The following is an 18,370-nucleotide window of genomic DNA, read 5'->3' as shown; positions in this document are numbered from 1 at the left end:
TCCATGTTGAGTCCTGTTGTTGTATAGTATTATTGTGGGTGAGGAGTTGTTTGAGATTGTGTGGCTGTCTGTAGGCGATGAAGGGTCTTCCTCCCAAAGCTTGAGAAAGAGAACTGTCATTGTCTAGGCTAGGCAGACCAACACGGCTACCTGCCTGTATTTGGAAAGCAGTTTGCCGGCTAGAGAAAGCGGGTTCAGAGCACAATTGTGGGCTGGCAGTTTTGGACCCAACATTGCAGCCAACAAGAGAGTCAGAACCCGTTTTGAGTGTAATGCTTTGAACCCCTATGCTCAGGTTGCATATATATGTAAGTAAACTATAAATATGCAATCTCCTGTTTTGTGCACTTTCACATTACCAGTTTTGGACCCAGAAGAGGATGCAACAGAGCAGGGTGGGCTTATGTGCACTCCACCAACACACATGATGACCCAGAAAGTAGTCCCCAAGCAAAATGGGGTTTGCTTACATCACAAAGACACCACCGTCTCTGCTGTGCCTCATTTCAAAGGACATGTGAGCCTGGCATAAATGCCTGTAACCCCTGGAATCTCGCACAGCTGTGGAGATTGGGGTGGTGTGTAACAATATGATAGGAATGATCTGTCAAACCTCTGTTATCTTGTAAGAAGAGAGATATGTTTAATACTGCTGAGCAGAAAGCTTCCATTCCAGTTAACAGGCATAGATAGGTTTGTTTTCCACACATTTGTCTAATCCTTGTTAATGCCCATCAGTCCTAGTCACTATCTCCACTAATGCAGAACCATAGAATTGTAGAGGTGCAAGAGAGCCCAAGGATCATCTTGTCCCTCCAATCCAGGAATCATAGCTCAAGAATCTGACAGATTGCCACCTAACCTCTGCTTAAAAACCAACAAGAAATTAATTAATTGGATCCGAAAAGGTTAAGATGATATGTGCAAAATAAATGATTAAATTGGGAAAGAATTGTTGAATACTCCTGTGAGAGAGGGGGCTGTTTTGTATGCTCCTCTTGGTGAGAGAAAGGGGAGTTTGAAAAATTTAATCATGTATTGTAATTTGGATTTAATTGGAAAAAACTTCAATAGATATTACTTAAAAAAAAAGAAATTAATTAATTGGGGATTGAATGGCTTTCTGCCCTGAGATTTGTCAGGAGAGATGGGTGTTTGTTCTTTCCTTTTCTCTCTCTTGTATTTCAGCTGAAACACGGAATTTGGTTTGAGGAGAAGAATTCAACAATGGGATGGTCTTGGCTGCCTTTTAAAAATTTAGCTATGATTACTGCATTGCAGGGGGTTGGACTAGATGACCTTTGGGGTCAATTCCAACTCTACATTTCTATTATTCTAAACCTCCTCCATGGAGATCCCAGGGACTACATTTTACACACAAATCTTCTGCTAAATTCTTCATGTAACTCTTAAGGAATTAAAACACTTTCACTGGGTCCTTTACAGAAAGAGTCATCTTTGATTTACCCGTTCTGTGTCCTGTGTCCTCTGAACCTCTGTGTTTTCCCATCCTACCCTACCTATTTATTTATTTTTTCAAAGAGGAAGCAGGATCAGGATTTGTCCACTGCCTCACCCCTCCTCTTAGTTTAGCTGTCCTGGAGCCTGAACGTGGTCAAAAGCTCAACTCCAGAGTTCATTGCTTTGCAAACCCTGCCAGACCGAAGTCTGAGGAAGGTTGTAAAAGAGTGTCCGGGTGTCTGAGATTGCCATGAAGACTCTCATTGCTGCATATTTCCAAAACCAGAGTGGTAAGGAAAAAGCCAGCATAAGATTTAAAGCTATAGCAAATGTGTCTACCAAAAAGGTCCCTTAAAAAATTATTGGGTGATGTGGTTTTTCATGGTAATTGTGCAACGGCTTTGTGTTTCCTGAGCAACACATTTTGATTTTGGGGCACAAAATGAGTCTCAGGGGTTTTAGGAATGTCTGTGGGTGGAATCTGGTGATCTGGGATTGATCCCAAGGAAGATTGAAGCGTATTTCTAATCAGTTTAACAAAAATACAATTGCATTAAAAAAAATATCGGATGGCAACCTTTATGGGTTGTAGAGATGCTGTGGATGTGATTTATCTTGATTTCAGGAAACCACCTATTTTGTCTTGCAAGCAGATGGCTTCTTGATGAGCATATGGCAGTTCAGTGCTGCAGCACCTTACAGATGAATGAAAGGGACTAGTGTAAGATTCTGCACTTAGGCAGGAATAATCAGATGCACAGCTATAGGATGGGAGACACCAGACTTGAAAGTGCAAAAATGATTTTGTAGACCACAAGCTGAACATAAATAAGCTGGTGCTATTCTAGGCTGTATCAACAGAAGTCTAGTGTCCAGGTCAAGGGAAGTCATAATACTTCTTTATTCTGTCTTGGTCAGACTCCACCTGGAGTACTGTGTCCAGTTCTGGGTGCCACCATTTAAGAGAAATATTGACAAGGTGGAACATGTGCAGAGGAGGGTGTCCAAAATGATAAAAAGTCTGGAAACCCAACCTTGTGAGGAACGAATGAAGGAGTTGGGCATGTTTAGCTTGGAGAAGAGGAGACCAAGAAGTGATATGTGAGTCAACTTCAGATATCGAAAGGGTTGCCCCACAGAAGATGGAGCAAGCTTGTTTTCTGTTGCCCTGGAGGGTAGGACCTGAAATGATGGATTCAAATGACAAGAAAGGAGATTCCAACTAAACATCGAGAAGAACTTTCTGACGGTAAGAGCTGTTTGATCATGGAATGAACTTCCTCGGGAGGTGGTGGACTCTCCTTCCTAGGAGGTTGTAAAGCAGATGTTGGTTTCATGGATGGATGCTTTACTTGAGATTCCTGCATTGCAGGGGATTGGAGTAGAATACCCTCGGGATCTCTTCCAACTCTACAATTCCAGGATTCTATGATCCCTCCTTCCCTCCCTCCCTGTTTAGTTCCTGAGTTTTTAAGTTGAGTACTTTTCTCTAAGGGGATTGGTTGGCAACCTCCTTCATTACTTTACTCCATATTGGGCTGTGACATCTGTGGCAGTGGTTAATGTTTCACCATATTTTAGCCATGAGGAAATAAAATGCCGATATGGGAGTCTCGAGGCCAAGAGGCGGGAAAGACCTTGACCAAAGACTTTCCTTATCAGTCACAGTAGGACAGGATGGGCTGCCTCTCTGAGAGTCCAGATGCGCTAAAAAGCTGCAAACTTCCCTCTCATACAGGTAGGATGTGGGGAAGCTGGGATGGGACCTTTAGCCACTCACAACTTGGCCGTGCTTGTGAGGTGGAATAAGAGGTTTTTTTTAGAATTGGAAGGGACCATCACGAGTTATCTAGTCCTATCCCCTGCAATGCAGGAATCTCAGCTAAAGCATCCATAACAGATGGCCATCCAACCTCTGCTTAAAAACTTTCAATAAAAGAGAGTCCACCACCTTCCAAGGGAGTCCAACAGCTGTTACTGTCAGAAAGTTATTTTTGATGTTTAGTTGGAATTTCATTTCTTGTAACTTGAATCCATTGGTTCGGGTCCTGCCCTTCTGAGTAGGAGAAAACAGGTTTGCTCCCTCCTCCATGTGGCAGCCCTTTAGATATTTGAAGATGGCTATCAAATCTCCTCTCTTTCTCCTCTTTTCCAGGCTAAACATCCCAACTCCATTAACTGTTCTTCATAAGGCTTGGTTTCCAGACCCTTGATCATATTGGCTGTCCACCTATGCACATGTTTCAGCTTGTCAATATCCTTCTTAAATTGTGGTGCACAGAATTGGACACAGTATTCCAGGTGTGATCTGAATAGAGCAGAATAGAGTGAGACTATTACCGTATTAACCCAAATATAAGCCACGCCCAAATATAAGCAGGACCTTAAAAATTAGGGGGGGGGAGAAAAAATACCAGAATATAAGCCGCTTCCTTCCTTGCTACTCCTGGCTGCATGTTGGTGGTGTGGGTGGGGGTGGGGAGCTGCGCTGTGTTGCTGGAGGCCTTTCCTTTTCCTCACTCTCTCTTCCTTCCCAGCCTTGGAGGAGAGGATGGGGCACTATGCGTGGGGCGGACATTGCTTCGCCACACTCCTGGCACTGTTTGCCCTGTGCTCCTGGCTGCATACCGTAAGGTCGCGAATATAAGCCACACTTTAACTTTTCACAGTTGGAATTTGGGGGAAAGTGAGGCTTATATTCAAGCCAATGCAGTACTTCCTTTGATCTGGACTCTAGTCTTCCGTTAATGCAGGCTAGAATGGCATTAGCTTTTTCCGCTGCCGGATCACACTGTTGCTTTATGTTAAGCTTTCGAAGGAGTCCATTCCATTGTCAAATGGCTTTTACTGTCAGAGCTGGACTCTCCTTCTTTGCAGCTGGAATCCATCAGTTTGGGTCCTACCCTCTGGAGCAGCAGAAAACAAGCATGCTCCATTCAGCCTTCCAGTAACCCACTTTATAGTGTTACCAGAAATCAAAGCTTAAATGACCAGAGCTTTTGAAAACAGGCATTAAAATCCCTTACTGATAATTTCCAGATCTTATTGCAAGAAATCTCAGGGGTACATTGGACTCCCGAGGGAGCAGGTCTTAACAGGTTGAAAAACACCCGGCAATATATGGGACTCAGAACCATATCAGTCAGTGATGTTCAGATCCTCTTGGCAAGATTGATGATGCCACACGAGGCCTCCCAGTCTCTGGGCTCATAGACTCCTTGGCACTGCCTCTCACCTGAGTGGACCCACCCTTGCGTAGGCTCAAGAACTTCTGCTACTTAGGGGCAGAACTGGGCTTCTGCCTCGTCACCTGAGCCAGCTGCCCAGGTTCAAGTTTCTTGGTACCTCCCTTGCTCATTCTGGGCACCTCCTTTCTGTCCTCAAGCCTAGCAGAAGCTCCAGTGCTTTGATGCTTTGCTCCTGCTCCATGGCCACTTAGATGGGATCAGATCCTGGACCTTCCAGCCCTAACATGTGGCCAACCTTGTTCACCTGCAGCTCTGAGTCGGACTACTTGGCTCAGTGGAGTCAAGGTGGGGATGCTCAAATGACATTTGGTTTCTGCAGCCATATGGCCTTTGCATCGGTCCTGGGCTGTGCAGGGAGTGCATATTTATTGAGTGGTCTAGGGAGAGTTTGGACATCCTGGATCCACTTCCCATATGCTCTGTGAAATTTTGGAGCATTCTTTGGGGAGGTTATGAAGGTCCGCTCCAAAGCTGGAGGCTTGTGGTCTTCTGAGCATTCCAGAGCCTGGGTGTTGCTCCCATGTCCTTGTCTCCTGTGGACTTTGCATTAGCTCTCTTTTTTCCAAGGAATCAACCCACTGGCTGCCTCCAGTGCATCAGCCATTGAGGGGCATCCTTGAACCAAATTTCAGTCTCTAAAACCCCAGGAGAGTAAGAGCTGTTCAACAGCAGAACTGACTCTCTCAGATGGTGGTGGACTCTCTTCCACTGGAGCTTTTAAAACAGAGGTTGGCTTGTTATCTGTCAGTGACTCTGTGATGTCTGCATTGCAGGGGGTGGACTAGATGACAATTTTGAGCACTTCCAAACCTATAATTCTGTGATATGAGGCTATCAAGATATCCATGTGAATATCTCAAAGGGGAGTTCATCACTGTCGTGAGTGTTTGAGGGTGTTCTTTTTACTCCTGGCATTTTGTACGGATCTGAGGTATTGTTTTCTATGCCTTGGTTGATCTGAGCCCTTAGGTCATCAACAGGGAGAAGATACTGAATTGTGCCACTTTCACCAGCATAACTGCTCAAAACTATGGCACCATTTAGTTTTCCTCTGCTTAGGACAGAAGCTTAGTCAGTGCCATTCTCCTTCCGTTTTTTCTTTTGGTGTCAAAATAGCACCTGGCACCATTTTCTGATGGAGGTATGGTTAATTGGATATGCATAGGAATATTCATTTTTGGAAGCAGGAAGCAGGAGGTGTCGTTTCCTTTCTTTTGTTGTTGGTACACCTTTTCTCATGCTTTGCAGTCTAGAAGTTTCCACTTTCCACTTTTTTCACCTCACAGATAACGAGCCTAAACAGATATGGCTTCCCCCCAGACACCCCCTCACCAGAGGATCCTGGGAGCTGTAGTTTGTCCAGAGTTCTGAGTGTTGCTATAGGAGGCCTTTATCCCCCTCCAAAGCTATAATTTCCTGGGATGAGGGATTGTCTGTTAAATCACTGGAAATGGCGTGCCTCAGCACTTCTCTGCAGTTGCCATTTTCATATATAAATCAAGCTGGATATGTGCAATTCTGTAGCACTGGTTTGTTTTTTAAGGCATTTGCAAAATATCTTGGTGTGAAGACTCACATCCAAAGACACACATCACCCAATGCATTCCAATGTTTGTACAGAAAAGATCTGCACCTTTGTTTTACTGGTTGGATTATTCACTGGGATTCTGCAAACAATGATACCCCCCCCCCCGTCACCAATGAACAAAGATAAATCCTCTACTTGTTTTAATTGGATCCCCTAATTGTTGTATTGAGTAAGATAGATGTAAACTGTACCTTGCCTCAGAAACAGAAATGCAATCTTATGGTAACGTTAGTATATTATAATACACGATCAATGTTGTTCATTTTTAGGAAGCATTAGAGCTTCAATATCATAATCCTTCCATGTGATGATACATATAATATCTTCAACCCATGATCCTCAGAGTCTTTCATCTTTACCCCCTTGCACTTCCCCCTAGGGGAAAACTGTAGGATAAAGCACAATATCAGAACTGGGTCCCTGATGCCATGCAAGCTTAACAACAGTTCCCTGCTTAATCTACAGTTCTACAACTGTATGATTCATTCAATTCTTAGATGGCACCTGGCTTTTAGTAGAAAATTCAAGTACCGGTAGCCCCCTGTGCTGGAGTGGTCCGTTTCAACTCTACAACTCTGTTATTTTTTAAAGCAATTTCTGCATTACAGGGGGTTAGACTAGATGACCACTGTGAGTCGCTTCCAACTCTACAATTCTGTAATTCTATGATCCTTTATGCAAAGCAATGCCTGTTTGTATCTCTGTCATCTGCCCTGACCTCCCTTACTCTCACCTTTATCCTTCTGCCTACTGTCTGAACAAATATCAGTTCATATCATGCCACTAGTTCTGGCTGCCAGAGTTGGCTTCTTGGCTGCAGATGGACACCACCCACCCACCCACCACCCCCAGGGCAGGTGGCAGGCCAGGGTGAACTTATGTTTGGGTTGCCAACCCTTCTCTTCATCGTTGTTTTCACACTGATGTGGCAATACAAGAATCTAGGAAAAGAGTCAACACTTAGGCAGGAATAACCAGATGCACAATTATAGGCTGTGGGAACACCTGGCTTGAAAAGAATTTGGGAGTCTAGGTAGACTTCAGGCTTAACATGAAGCAACACTGTGACATAGCAGCAAATCCCCCATGTGAATCTAGGTGGCATCAACAGAAGACATATGTCTAAATTAAAGGAAATCTATTCTGCAATGGTCAGCCTTCACTGGCAGTCCTGTGTCCAGTTCTAGATACCACAATTTAAGAAGGATACTGACAACTAGAAAGTATGCAGAGAAGGGCAACCAATAAGATAAAGGGTCTGGAAACTAAGCATTTGGATGAACAGTTGAGGGAGTTTAGGTTATTTAGACTAGAAAAGAGGAGACTGAGAGGATATATGATAGCTTTTTTTTCAGACAGAACTCAGTTCCAGCCACTCTCAGGTGGGCACCAAATGTTGCCATTCTAAGAGAACAAGGGAGGTGTTCATGGTGAGTTCTGGCACCTCTTTTTCTAGTAAAATAGCACTGATGATAGCCATCTTCAAACATCTTAAGTGATACCCTGTGGAAGATGGAGCAAACTTGTTTTCTGATGCTTCAGAAGGTAGGACCCAAAACAATGAAGGAGACCTGATCAACAAAAGGGGATATTCAATTGGGTATGATTTTCTAACGGTAAGAGCCATTTGACAGAGGAACAGATGACTGTGGAAGGTGGTGGACTCCATTAGATTTTTAAAAGCAGAGCCTGAATGCTCGTTTATCAGAGATTCCTTAGCTGTGATTCCTGCATTGCAGGAATTGGACTAGATAACCCTTGGGGACCCCTTCCAACTCTACAGTTACTGTATATTATTATTTGGGGCCGCCCGTATTAGAGTGTATGCTTAATTCTGTAGATGGGCAATCATTGCATGACTATTCCTTCCCTTGAGCTGGGCACAAGAACTCTGTTGTTGCATTGCAGCCAAGATTTGCATGAGCTATTTTTTGCTGCTGCATCACACCATTGACTCACCTTAAACCTGTGGTCTACTAAGACCCCTGAGATCCTTTTCAAATTGAATGCTGATGCACACAGAAAAGCCAGGTGTCTCTGTTTGCTGAAATGCATACTTAAGCAGCATACGTGTTGCTGGCTGGCTGGCCGGCTGGCTGGCTGGCTTCCTAGGCAAAGGGGGTGATTCTGCCCATGACCTTTCCTGCCCTTTGTGCTGCATGCGCCTGTTGTCTGTATGTTACTGGATGGCGCAACCTGCTTTTCTCAAGGGTGGGATCCAACAGAGGTTTCTGGGGATTGGTTCAGTCACTGAGGGCGTCTCCCAGTGGTGAGAGGATGGAGGGAAGCTGAGCAAACAGGTCAGTGCAACCTGGTCTGGGTGTCCTTTTCCTTTCCAGGGAGCCATGCCAGCATTCAGGCTGCTCTCCGCATGCTGCTGGCTGTGCCATGGCCTTCAAAACGAGATTTCTTGGCTGGCCTCCAGCTTCTGTCAGTCCTCCAGTGGATTCTCAGTTTCTTGATGATGGGTGAGTAGAATGTGACTCTTTTTCTGACTGATGGCCAACTTGAGAAAAGAGACAGTGTCATGTGGTGGTTAGAGTATCGGTCTAGGACCTGGGAGACCAAGGTTTGAACCCCCACTCGGCTACAAAATGCACCAGATGTGATCATGGGGACCAGTCACTGCCTGTCTTCTTAACGTACCTCACTTGTGGGGATTAAATGAGACTAGGACCTGGGAGATCAGACTTCAAATTCCCCCCTCAGCCATGAAGTCAATTGGGGAATTTTGGGGGCCAGGCACTGCTTTTTGGCCTAACCTACCTCACAGGTGGCCCTGCCAGGGATGCTGTAGTTGAGATTTAGTTGGACTTCACTAGACAACTCCCAGGGTCCCTTCCAACCATACAATTCTGTTAATCAAGACCCGAGAGCCTTAAAGGAGTTAAGCAGCAGTAGGGAATACTGAGGAGAAAGTGAAGAAACCGGTTTCCTTTGCGTTGGTGACATAGTGATTGTTGGGCACTTTCCTTTCCAATCCTTCCCGGAAAGATATATAAAACAAAAGTTTTCTCTACCTGTGAGTTCCATTCAGAACAGAGGTTTAAAATACACATTTGCCAGGATAACACAATGGGGAAAGACCTCCAAAGGGATGGCTGATTTGACACATGTGCTTTGGTCAAGCCATCTCTCTGGCCAAACAGTTGCCCTGAGACCACAGAGCCAAAGATCGGCCCATATTATCCTCACAGCAACCCTGTAAATTAGGCTGGGCTGAGAGATGGTGACTTACCCAAGGTCACACTCAAAGAGCTTTGTGGCTGAGCAGGGGACTAGAACCTGGCTCTCCAGGTCTTAGCCCAGCTCTCTAACCATTATACCAGTTTCGCTCATAGGAGCCCTGAGCCATACAAAGTTCGAAATAAGTAAGTATACAAATGAATGAATGATTGAATGTAAAAAATGAATGAATGAATATTTAAATGTGTGAATGAGTAAATGTATTTATTGTTACAAGCCACACCTATCTCTGAGCAAAGCAAAATTCTAGGTGTTCCAAGCATTTACCTAGGGTTCAGTTTCCTTGGAATGAGGGACAGCAGAAACTGTGGTGTCATTTGGCTATATGCTTTATTTACACATATATACAACCTGAGCACAAGCATTAACACCTCAGAAGGTCTTGCTTCTCCCTTACAGCCCTGGATTCTAGCAGAAATCAAACATGGCTCTGTGTCTCAGCTGCTGCTTGCAGCCTTCTTTTAGCTCAGGTCTCACATAACACATGGGATATAAATGCAATAAATAAATTAATAAAGTGGCTTTAACTGAGCTAAATAAGCTATTATTTTTCTTCTTCTCCCCCAGGAACTGTTTTCCTGATTCTCCTTATCTATCTGGCTTTCACCAGTTTCTGGCCCATTTCTGCTATCTACCTAGCTTGGCTTATCTTTGATTGGAATACACCTGAGCAAGGTGAGTGAAGAAGCATCCTGGCTGTTTAGAGAGATTTTGTTTGAAGGTACAGCTCTTAATTTTTTTTGTGCATTTGTCTTTGGCCATTTTGTTCTCCTTGAACATTAACTGAGGGTGGTTGCCACAGTAGTACCCTTTGGACCCTGCATTCACAGGTCCATGGAATCATAGAATTATGTAGAGTTGGAAGAGATCTCTAGGATCATGTAGTGACCAACTGCCTGCAATGTAGGAATCACAGCTGAAGAATCCCTGACAGGTGGCCATCCGACCTGTGCTTAAAGGACTCCAAGGAAGGAGAGTCCGTGGGAGCCCATTCCACTGTTGAATGATTCTTACCCTCGGAAAGTTATTCCTAATGCTTCCACAATGCAGAATTGCCTTAGCTAATGTTTTCTGTTCACTGTGGATGAAAAATGGGATTCTACAGTTCTGTGATTCTGTGACGAACGGCTCGAGAATCACCTTCGTATCTGAGATGTTGGAATGACCATTCTCACTGATATGAAAAAGGGAAACCAGGTGAGCAGGAGGGTTGTTTCAGCCACACGACTGCAAACACTCTGTCCATTCCTTGACACTACTCCCAGCCTGGCCCATAATGTTTGCCCAGCTTTGTCACAAATCCAAAGTCCATCCAACATCACTCCTCAGAGGTCTAAGTATCACACCTGACAACAAAGAGAGGAATCCCACAAAAGCAGCTCTCTCTTGTGTGGCAGGCTGCAGAATGTGACATTTCTGCAAGAGAAGGGGCAGAGCAAACTTTTGTAGTGGTTCCTGCATCACAGGTGTTTGGACTAGATGATCCTTTCAGATCTCTTCCATCTCTATGTGATTCTGTGACCCTGTGAACAGGTCCAGGGGCACACAGGACTATCTGTGTTTGGTCTCCTTTGGATGACACTCATAAGAACATGCTGCATCATGGCAATGACCCTTGCATTCCAGCATTCTTTTCCCACAGTGGCCAACCAGATGCCCCCAAAATGAAGATCTGTTTTTATAGAATCATGGAGAGTTGCAAAGGGTCTCCAGAGAGTCATCTAGTCCACCCCCCTGCAATGTAGCACTGGGCTACTTGGAAAGGCAGGCACACAGCTATGGTGTGATTATATATTTACAAATTGGTGGTGGGAGGTATGAAGTATGACCTGGTTTAGAAAGGTTTAGAAACTCAGGACCAGTTTACCTGAGAGATCGTTTTACCCCATATACGCCTTCTTGACTGCTTTGATGCACAGAACTGACACCATTACAGGTGCCACATAATCCCCGTCCCACATATTAAAGAAATCAGTCTATTAGTGCAGTGGCTCCTACACTTTGGGACTCCCTGTCTATTGACATCAGGCAGGTGCCTTCCCTGTACCTTTTTCAGTGCCTGCCAAAACCATTTTTGTTTAGGTAAGCCTACTCAGACATGTAGAACATTAATGTATGTTTTAATCTGGTTTTAGCTTATTTCTGATTTTTTTTAATTGTTAGAATGTTTTAAATTCTTGCTTTCAGCTGTTTTAACCAATGGTTTTATTATTTGGTTCTCTCTGTAAACCGCTTAGAGGATGGCTTGTTTTGTTTTCACAATCAAATGGTGAAAATTTTAAGGAAATAAATAAAGGCCATAAACCATTTGCTTTTTGGGAAGTCCCTCCCAGACCAAATTTGAGACACCTGCAGCAGACCCATGTGGAGGGGTCAGTGGCAGCAATTGCTGGACAGCAGACTTGTGTTTCCATGTACACAGGTTCCCCCCCCCTTTTATTTTTCTTTCTTTTCCTAGAGTCATTCTCAGGCTCTATAACTCTTGGCTGCAAGGGCACTCAGAAGCTAGAATAAATCTATCTTCCCATTTCTGCAGGTGGGAGAAGTTCTACTTGGGTCCGGAGCTGGTCCATCTGGAATTACTTCCGAGATTATTTTCCGATTCGGGTAAGCACCAGTGTGTGGTTCAAGGGTACTTCTGGGTCCTCCCAGCTGTGGCAAGGCTGCAGGCCATAGAATCATAGAACCGTAGACTTGAAAGGGCCCCTAGACTCATAAAGTCCAACCGCCTGCAATGCAGGCATCATAGGTCAAGAATCCCTGACAGGTGGCCATCCATCCAACCTCTGCTTAAAAACTTCCAGTGAAGGGGAGCCCATTACCTTCTGAGTGAGTCTGTTCCATTGCAAATGGCTCTTATGCTCAGAATGTTATTTAGTCTGAATTATTGTTTATTGCCCTTTGAATCTGTCAGGATCCTTCCTCCAGAGCAGCAGCACACAAGCTGCCTTTGTCTTCAATACAACAGTCCTTCGGATATTTGCAGATGGCTCTCATGTTCCCTCTAAGTCTCATTTTCTCTAGGCTAAATATGTTGGTATCCAATTCCCTCAACTATTCCTCATAAGCCTTGGTTTCCAGGCCATCTTGGTTGCCCTCCTCTGTACACCTCCCACCTTCCCCATATCCTCCTTAAACTGAGATGCTCAGAACTGGACACAGGACTCCAGGTGTGGTCTGACCAAGGCAGAATAAAGTGGTTGCATGACTTCCCTTGATCTGGACACTAGACTTCTGTTGAGGTAGCCTAGAACTGCAATAGCAATTTTTGCTGCTGCATCACACTGTTGACACATGTTAAGCTTTTGGTGTACTAAGAGCACTTGGTCGAGTTTGTCAATATCACTCTTTAATATCATTTAGCTGGTGAAGACTCATGACCTGCTCCCCAGCCACAACTACATCATCGGGATCCACCCGCATGGGATCCTCTGTGTTGGAGCTTTCTGCAACCTTGTCACTCGATCCACCGGCTTCCATGAAAAGTTTCCTGGGATCAAACCCTTCCTGGCCACACTGGCTGGCAACTTCCGATTGCCTGTCTTCAGGGAATACCTAATGAGTGGGGGTGAGTGTCTTCTTCTGTGCCATCTCCATTGAGATCCTGGAAAAAGGAGACAAGTGGGGTGCTGCAGGGTTCTGTTCTGGGCCCTATTGTTCAACATATTTGTAAAAATGACTTGGATTAAGGAATTGAGGGGATATTCATCCAATTTGCAGATGTCACCAAACTGGGAGGGGTAGCAAATACTGCAGAAGACAGGATTGGGATTCAGAATGACCTTAACAGATCTGAGGACTGTGCCCAAACTAACAAATTGAATTTCAGTAGGGACAAAAGTAAGGATCTAAACCAGAACTTTCCAAACTTTTCATGTTGGTGACACACTTTTTAGACATGCATCATTTTGCAACACAGTGATTCAGTTTTACTAGCAAATTGGAGGTCAAACTAACCCCTTTCCAGCCTCGGGAGGAGTGTAGGAAGTGTTTACGTGACATACCTATACACTGCAACTGACACACTATAATGTGTCATGACACACAGTGTGGAAAGCTCTGGTCTACACTTAGGCAGGAAGAACTAGCTGCACAAATAAAATAATGGGGGACACCTGGCTTGCCAGTAGTACATGAGAAAAAGATCCAGGGATCTTAGTAGACCACAAGCTGAAAATGAGTCAATAGTGTGATGCAGTAGCAAAAAAAGCTAGTGCTATTTTAGGGTGCATCAACAGAAATCTAGTGTCAAGGTCAAGGGAAGTAATAATACCACTCTTTTCTGACTTGGCCAGACCACAACTGGAATACTGTGTCCAGTTCAGGGCAGAATGATATTGACAAGCTGGAATGCATGCAGAGGGAGGCAACCAAGATGATAAAAGGTCTGGAAACCAAGCCTTGTCAGGAACAGGTGAGGGAGTTGGGGATGTTTAGCTTGGAGAAGAAGAGACCTAGAGGTGACATGAGAGTCATCTTCAAATATCTAAAGAGTTGCCCAATTGAAGACAGAGCAAGCTTGTTTTCTGCTGCTTCAGAGTGTGGGACGAACCTATGGATTCAGGTTACATGAAAGGAGATATCAGGAATAATTTTCTGACAGTAAGAGCTGTTCAACAGTGGAATGGACTCCCCTGAAAAGTGATGGACTCTCCTTCCTTGGAGATTTTTATCAGAGGTTGGAGGGACATCTGTCATGGATGCTTTAGTTTTGATTCTTGCATTGCAGGGGATTGGACTACATGACTCTTGATGGTCCCTTCCAACCCTGCAATTCTATGATTTGATTCCCTGTGCAGATGTCTCTTTAATATATTGTCAGCCCTTTAGGTCTAAAAAGCTGAAGAAATGATTTGGGCATGCAACAGCCTTGCAAGTTGGGGGGGCGGCGGATAACGACGGACGATTTCTAACCCTTTTCTGATTCTCTGGCCCTTTAGGTCTCTTCCCTGTGACCCGTAAGGCAATAGAATACCTCATATCCCGGAATGGGACTGGGAATGCTGTAGGGATTGTAGTTGGTGGTGCAGCAGAGGCCCTCTCCTGCCGGCCGGGAGTGACAACGCTGATCCTGAGTGAGCGCAAGGGGTTTGTTCGGATGGCACTCCGACATGGGTGCGTACCACCAGTTGAACACTACATTCCTTTCCTAGCTGACAGGTGGCAGAGAGACCCCAGGATGGCCAGAGACAATGGCATTTGAAGAGCCCTTCATATGAATCAGAAGAAAGGTACCACACTGGCCAACCAGCGACTCCTGGTTTGGACTAGGCAACCCGTTACGTTCCTTCCAACTCTACAATTCTATGTTTCTATGAAACTCTGGCAGCAATATTCAGCAGCACATGCACTTTGATTCTGGAGGGTCAAGGAAGCTATCATGGTTGTTGTAGTTGTGGGTAGCTCCTGCACAGAATCATAGGAGGGCCTCCTAGTCCAATTTCTTGAAATGCAGGAGTCACAGCTACAAGAATCTCTGGCAGACAGTCAAGGCTCCGGATTTAGGTTTGATGAGGCCCTAAGCTACTGAAGGTAATGGGGCTCTTGATATGTCCAGCTGTCCTTTGTCAACAACAAATTGTCACTGGTTTTTTGTGCTGAATATATGCTATATGGTAATTTATGGACCTAATAGGTCCATACGCAACACAAAACACTGTTGCTGTATGTAGGTTTTATTTTATTTGTTTTTTGTCTTACATTTTGGAAATGTACATCCAGAGGTTTTTTTCCCCTTTAATTTTTTTGGGGGCCCCCCCAAGAGAGTGGAGCCCTAAGCTATAGCTTGTTTAGCTTATACATAAATCTGTCACTGCAGACACCAATCCAACCTCTGTATAAAAGGCTCCAAGGCAGGAGAGTCCACCACCTTCCAAGGGAGTCCGTCCCACTGTTGAACGACTCTTCCCATCAGAAAGTTCTTCCCAATGTTGAGTCGGAATCTTCCTTCTTGTCATTTGAACCCATTGGTTCAGGTCCTCCCCTCTAGAGCAGCAGGGAAAAAAAGCTTGCTCCATCTTCTGTGGGGCAACCCTTTCAATATTTGAAGATGGCTATCATGGCACTTCTTTATCATCTCCAGGCTAAACATCTCCAACTCCCTCCTTCATTCCTCACAAGGGTTGGTTTCCAGACCCTTGCAGTAAATAACAGGTACCTGGTTGGTCACTGTGAGAAGAGGATGCTGGACTTAGATGGAGCACTGGCCTGATCCAGCAGAGCTCTTCCAGAACCTTCATGCCCAGAGGCAGTCTATCTTGATTACTTATGGCATTTGGCCATTGTGGCCATTCTGTTCCCAAAGTGGCATTTGGTCACTGTGAAAACAGGATGCTGGACTTAGATGGGCCCCATTTGGCCTGATCTAGCAACCACACTCTTTTCATCTTCTTGAGTGTTAAATTTCTGAGGGAAGCTATTACTGGGGCAGGGGGCTCTTGATCATAGAATCATAGAATTGTAGAGTTGGAAGGGAACTTAAGAGTCAAGTAGTTCACCCCCCCCCCTGCTGTTTAAGAATCACTATCTCATGTTTTCTCATGATTTATTGTTTTCAGGTGGTTTCTGTCTTAACATCCCTCCATGCTTTCTTTCCTCCAGGGCCCATCTGGTTCCTGCTTTCTCCTTCGGGGAGAATGACCTTTTCCAGCAGGTTCTCTTCGAGGAAGGGACCAGGATGCGGAGCATCCAGGACAGATTCAGAAAGCTCCTGGGCTTCTCCCCCTGCTTTTTTTATGGAAGGGGATTCTCCTCTGTCCGTTCCTGGGGACTCCTTCCATTCCCCAGACCAGTCACCACTATCAGTGAGTATTTCCTGACCCCAGAGGCATAGCGTGGGGAAGGGGGAGGGACCATGGGGGCCATGGCCCCCGGGCCAATTTTGAGAGGGGGCACAAACAGGAGCCCCCACAGCAGGCTCCTTCATAATAACATGGCTCCGCACCAGAAGGAACACCGCCTTGGCTGCAGCACTTGTGCCTGGTGCAGTCCGTCTCCCCCCCCCCCCCCGCCCCAGGTCAGGCTTGATCTGTGGGAGGAGAGCAGACAAGTGGGCGTCAGCACTGCTGCCCACCCTCCTCAGTCATGGCACACCTCTTGCCCAACAGCAACAGCTCTGCCGCTGGGTCACTTCTGACCTGGCAGTGGGGAGCATCCCACCTTGGCCGTGGCGAGGTGCGCCCGGCCACAGTAGGTCCACATTCGCCGCCGGGTCAGGCTTGACCCAGTGGTGGAGAGCAGGGGGAGAGTTGGCAGCAGCTTCCCTGAACTGTGACTCATGGAGGGTGCCTGCCATGCTCCCCTCGGGGGTGTGCCCCACCCGCCTGCCCCGGGCAGCACGGGCATATGCTCCACCGCTGCCTGACCCACCCACACCCTCAAATGGAATAGCTGTAGCTTACTGCATTATGTCTCACTGTAGTCTGTAGTCTCTCACTGCATCATGGGTTTTGTAATCTGAAATCTCTCATTGCATCATGGGGTTCATAGTTTGTATATTATTGGGGAAAGGCTGTAACTCAGTGGTAGAGCATTTGCCCTGCAAAGAGAAGGTCCTGGGTTCAATCTCTGCCAGCATGTCTGGATAAGACTGGGAAACAGTCCCCTTGCCTGAAACCATGCAGAGCTTCTGCTAGTCAGTGCAGGCAATACTGAGCTTAATGGACCAAGGGTCTGACTTGGTCTATGGTAATTTCCTATGTAGTATTATTATTAACCATTTTATTTCTATATGGTTTTACATTTATAAAGAAAAAAAATCTAAAAGCGGTTCACACCACAGTAAAACATCAAGTAAAACAATGCAGAATAAAACATTACTTAAGGAAGTCATATATTAAATTATACATTCAAAACAATATAATTAATAGGAAATGAAAATATACAGTAATCTTAAACATTACAAAGGGGTCAGCTACGGAATGCACAGTTAACAGAATAAATTCAAAAGAAAACATTACTAAAGGAAGTCAAATATAAAATGCACATTTAAAATAGCATAATTAAAAAGAGAGTAAAATATGTACCCTGAGGGGTCCACATCATTTCGCCTTGGTCTTGCGGGTGAATTGAACTAGATTACCTTGGGTGGATCTTCCCAGCCCTACAATTCTACTATTCTATGAGGTCCTCCTCCTTTTTTGCCCTTCTGCACATGTACAGCCTCTCCTTTCTCCTTCCCTCCTTAGTTGGAGAGCCCCTGATGGTGCCCAGGATAGAGAATCCAACCCGTGAGATGGTGGATCGCTACCATTCCATGTACATCCATTCTCTCCGCAAGCTCTTTGACGACCACAAAGCCACATACGGGTTCTCAGAGACGGATGAGCTTCGGATCCTATGACTGAGATTGGCAACAAGGGGGTGGAGGGAGGAGACAAAGGTGCCAACAGGTTCCTGCCTCTCAGCAAGGGCTCCCTCACCTCTTATACCTGGCCCATGCTTGCCATGCAGAAGTTCCAAGTCCCCCAGCAACATAGCCTTAAAAAGGATTGACTGTTTTGCCCATGGACCCCCTGATTTTCCTATTTGGCCACAGTAAAGAAACTGTGCAGAGGGCAGGAAATTAAGGCAACACCTTCTTAACTGCTGCCAGAAATCATTATTTGTCAAAAATGTGTGTGTGTGTGGGGACACAACTGAACACCATCCATGAGAGAATCATATAACCATAACATTGTAGAGTTGGAAAGTACCCTTGGGAGGTCATCTAGTCCAACCCTCTGCAATGCAGGAATCACAACTAAATAATCCCTGACAGGTGGATAATGGATAATTAAAATCTGAGACATAGTATGCATGATTAAACTTACACATTTGATGAGAACTA

At 45.2% G+C, this 18,370-nt stretch overlaps 1 protein-coding gene across 1 annotated transcript; it reads left to right on the top strand.

Moving 5' to 3' along the window:
* Positions 1–1,555: 1,555 nt before the first annotated feature.
* Positions 1,556–18,370, top strand: LOC117040206 (diacylglycerol O-acyltransferase 2-like). Its single transcript, XM_033137821.1, has 8 exons — positions 1,556–1,751; positions 8,637–8,765; positions 10,111–10,218; positions 12,080–12,150; positions 12,907–13,111; positions 14,484–14,658; positions 16,144–16,346; positions 17,730–18,370. The coding sequence occupies exons 1-8, from the start codon at positions 1,712–1,714 to the stop codon at positions 17,882–17,884; spliced, it is 1,086 nt and encodes a 361-aa protein (XP_032993712.1). The 5' UTR covers positions 1,556–1,711; the 3' UTR covers positions 17,885–18,370.

This window comes from Lacerta agilis, chromosome Z, assembly GCF_009819535.1.
Source record: "Lacerta agilis isolate rLacAgi1 chromosome Z, rLacAgi1.pri, whole genome shotgun sequence".
NCBI lineage: Eukaryota > Metazoa > Chordata > Lepidosauria > Squamata > Lacertidae > Lacerta > Lacerta agilis.
The sequence above is the reverse complement of the archived record's forward strand: the minus strand, read 5'-3'. Positions and strand labels throughout refer to the sequence as shown.

Excerpts from the sequence above, each read along its gene's own strand:
- LOC117040206 (XM_033137821.1), top strand. The coding sequence starts at position 1,712 with ATGAAGACTCTCATTGCTGCATATTTCCAAAACCAGAGTG. Across the intron at positions 13,112-14,483 it reads GGAATACCTAATGAGTGGGG|GTCTCTTCCCTGTGACCCGT; the intron begins GTGAGTGTCTTC and ends CTGGCCCTTTAG. Across the intron at positions 16,347-17,729 it reads CAGACCAGTCACCACTATCA|TTGGAGAGCCCCTGATGGTG; the intron begins GTGAGTATTTCC and ends TTCCCTCCTTAG.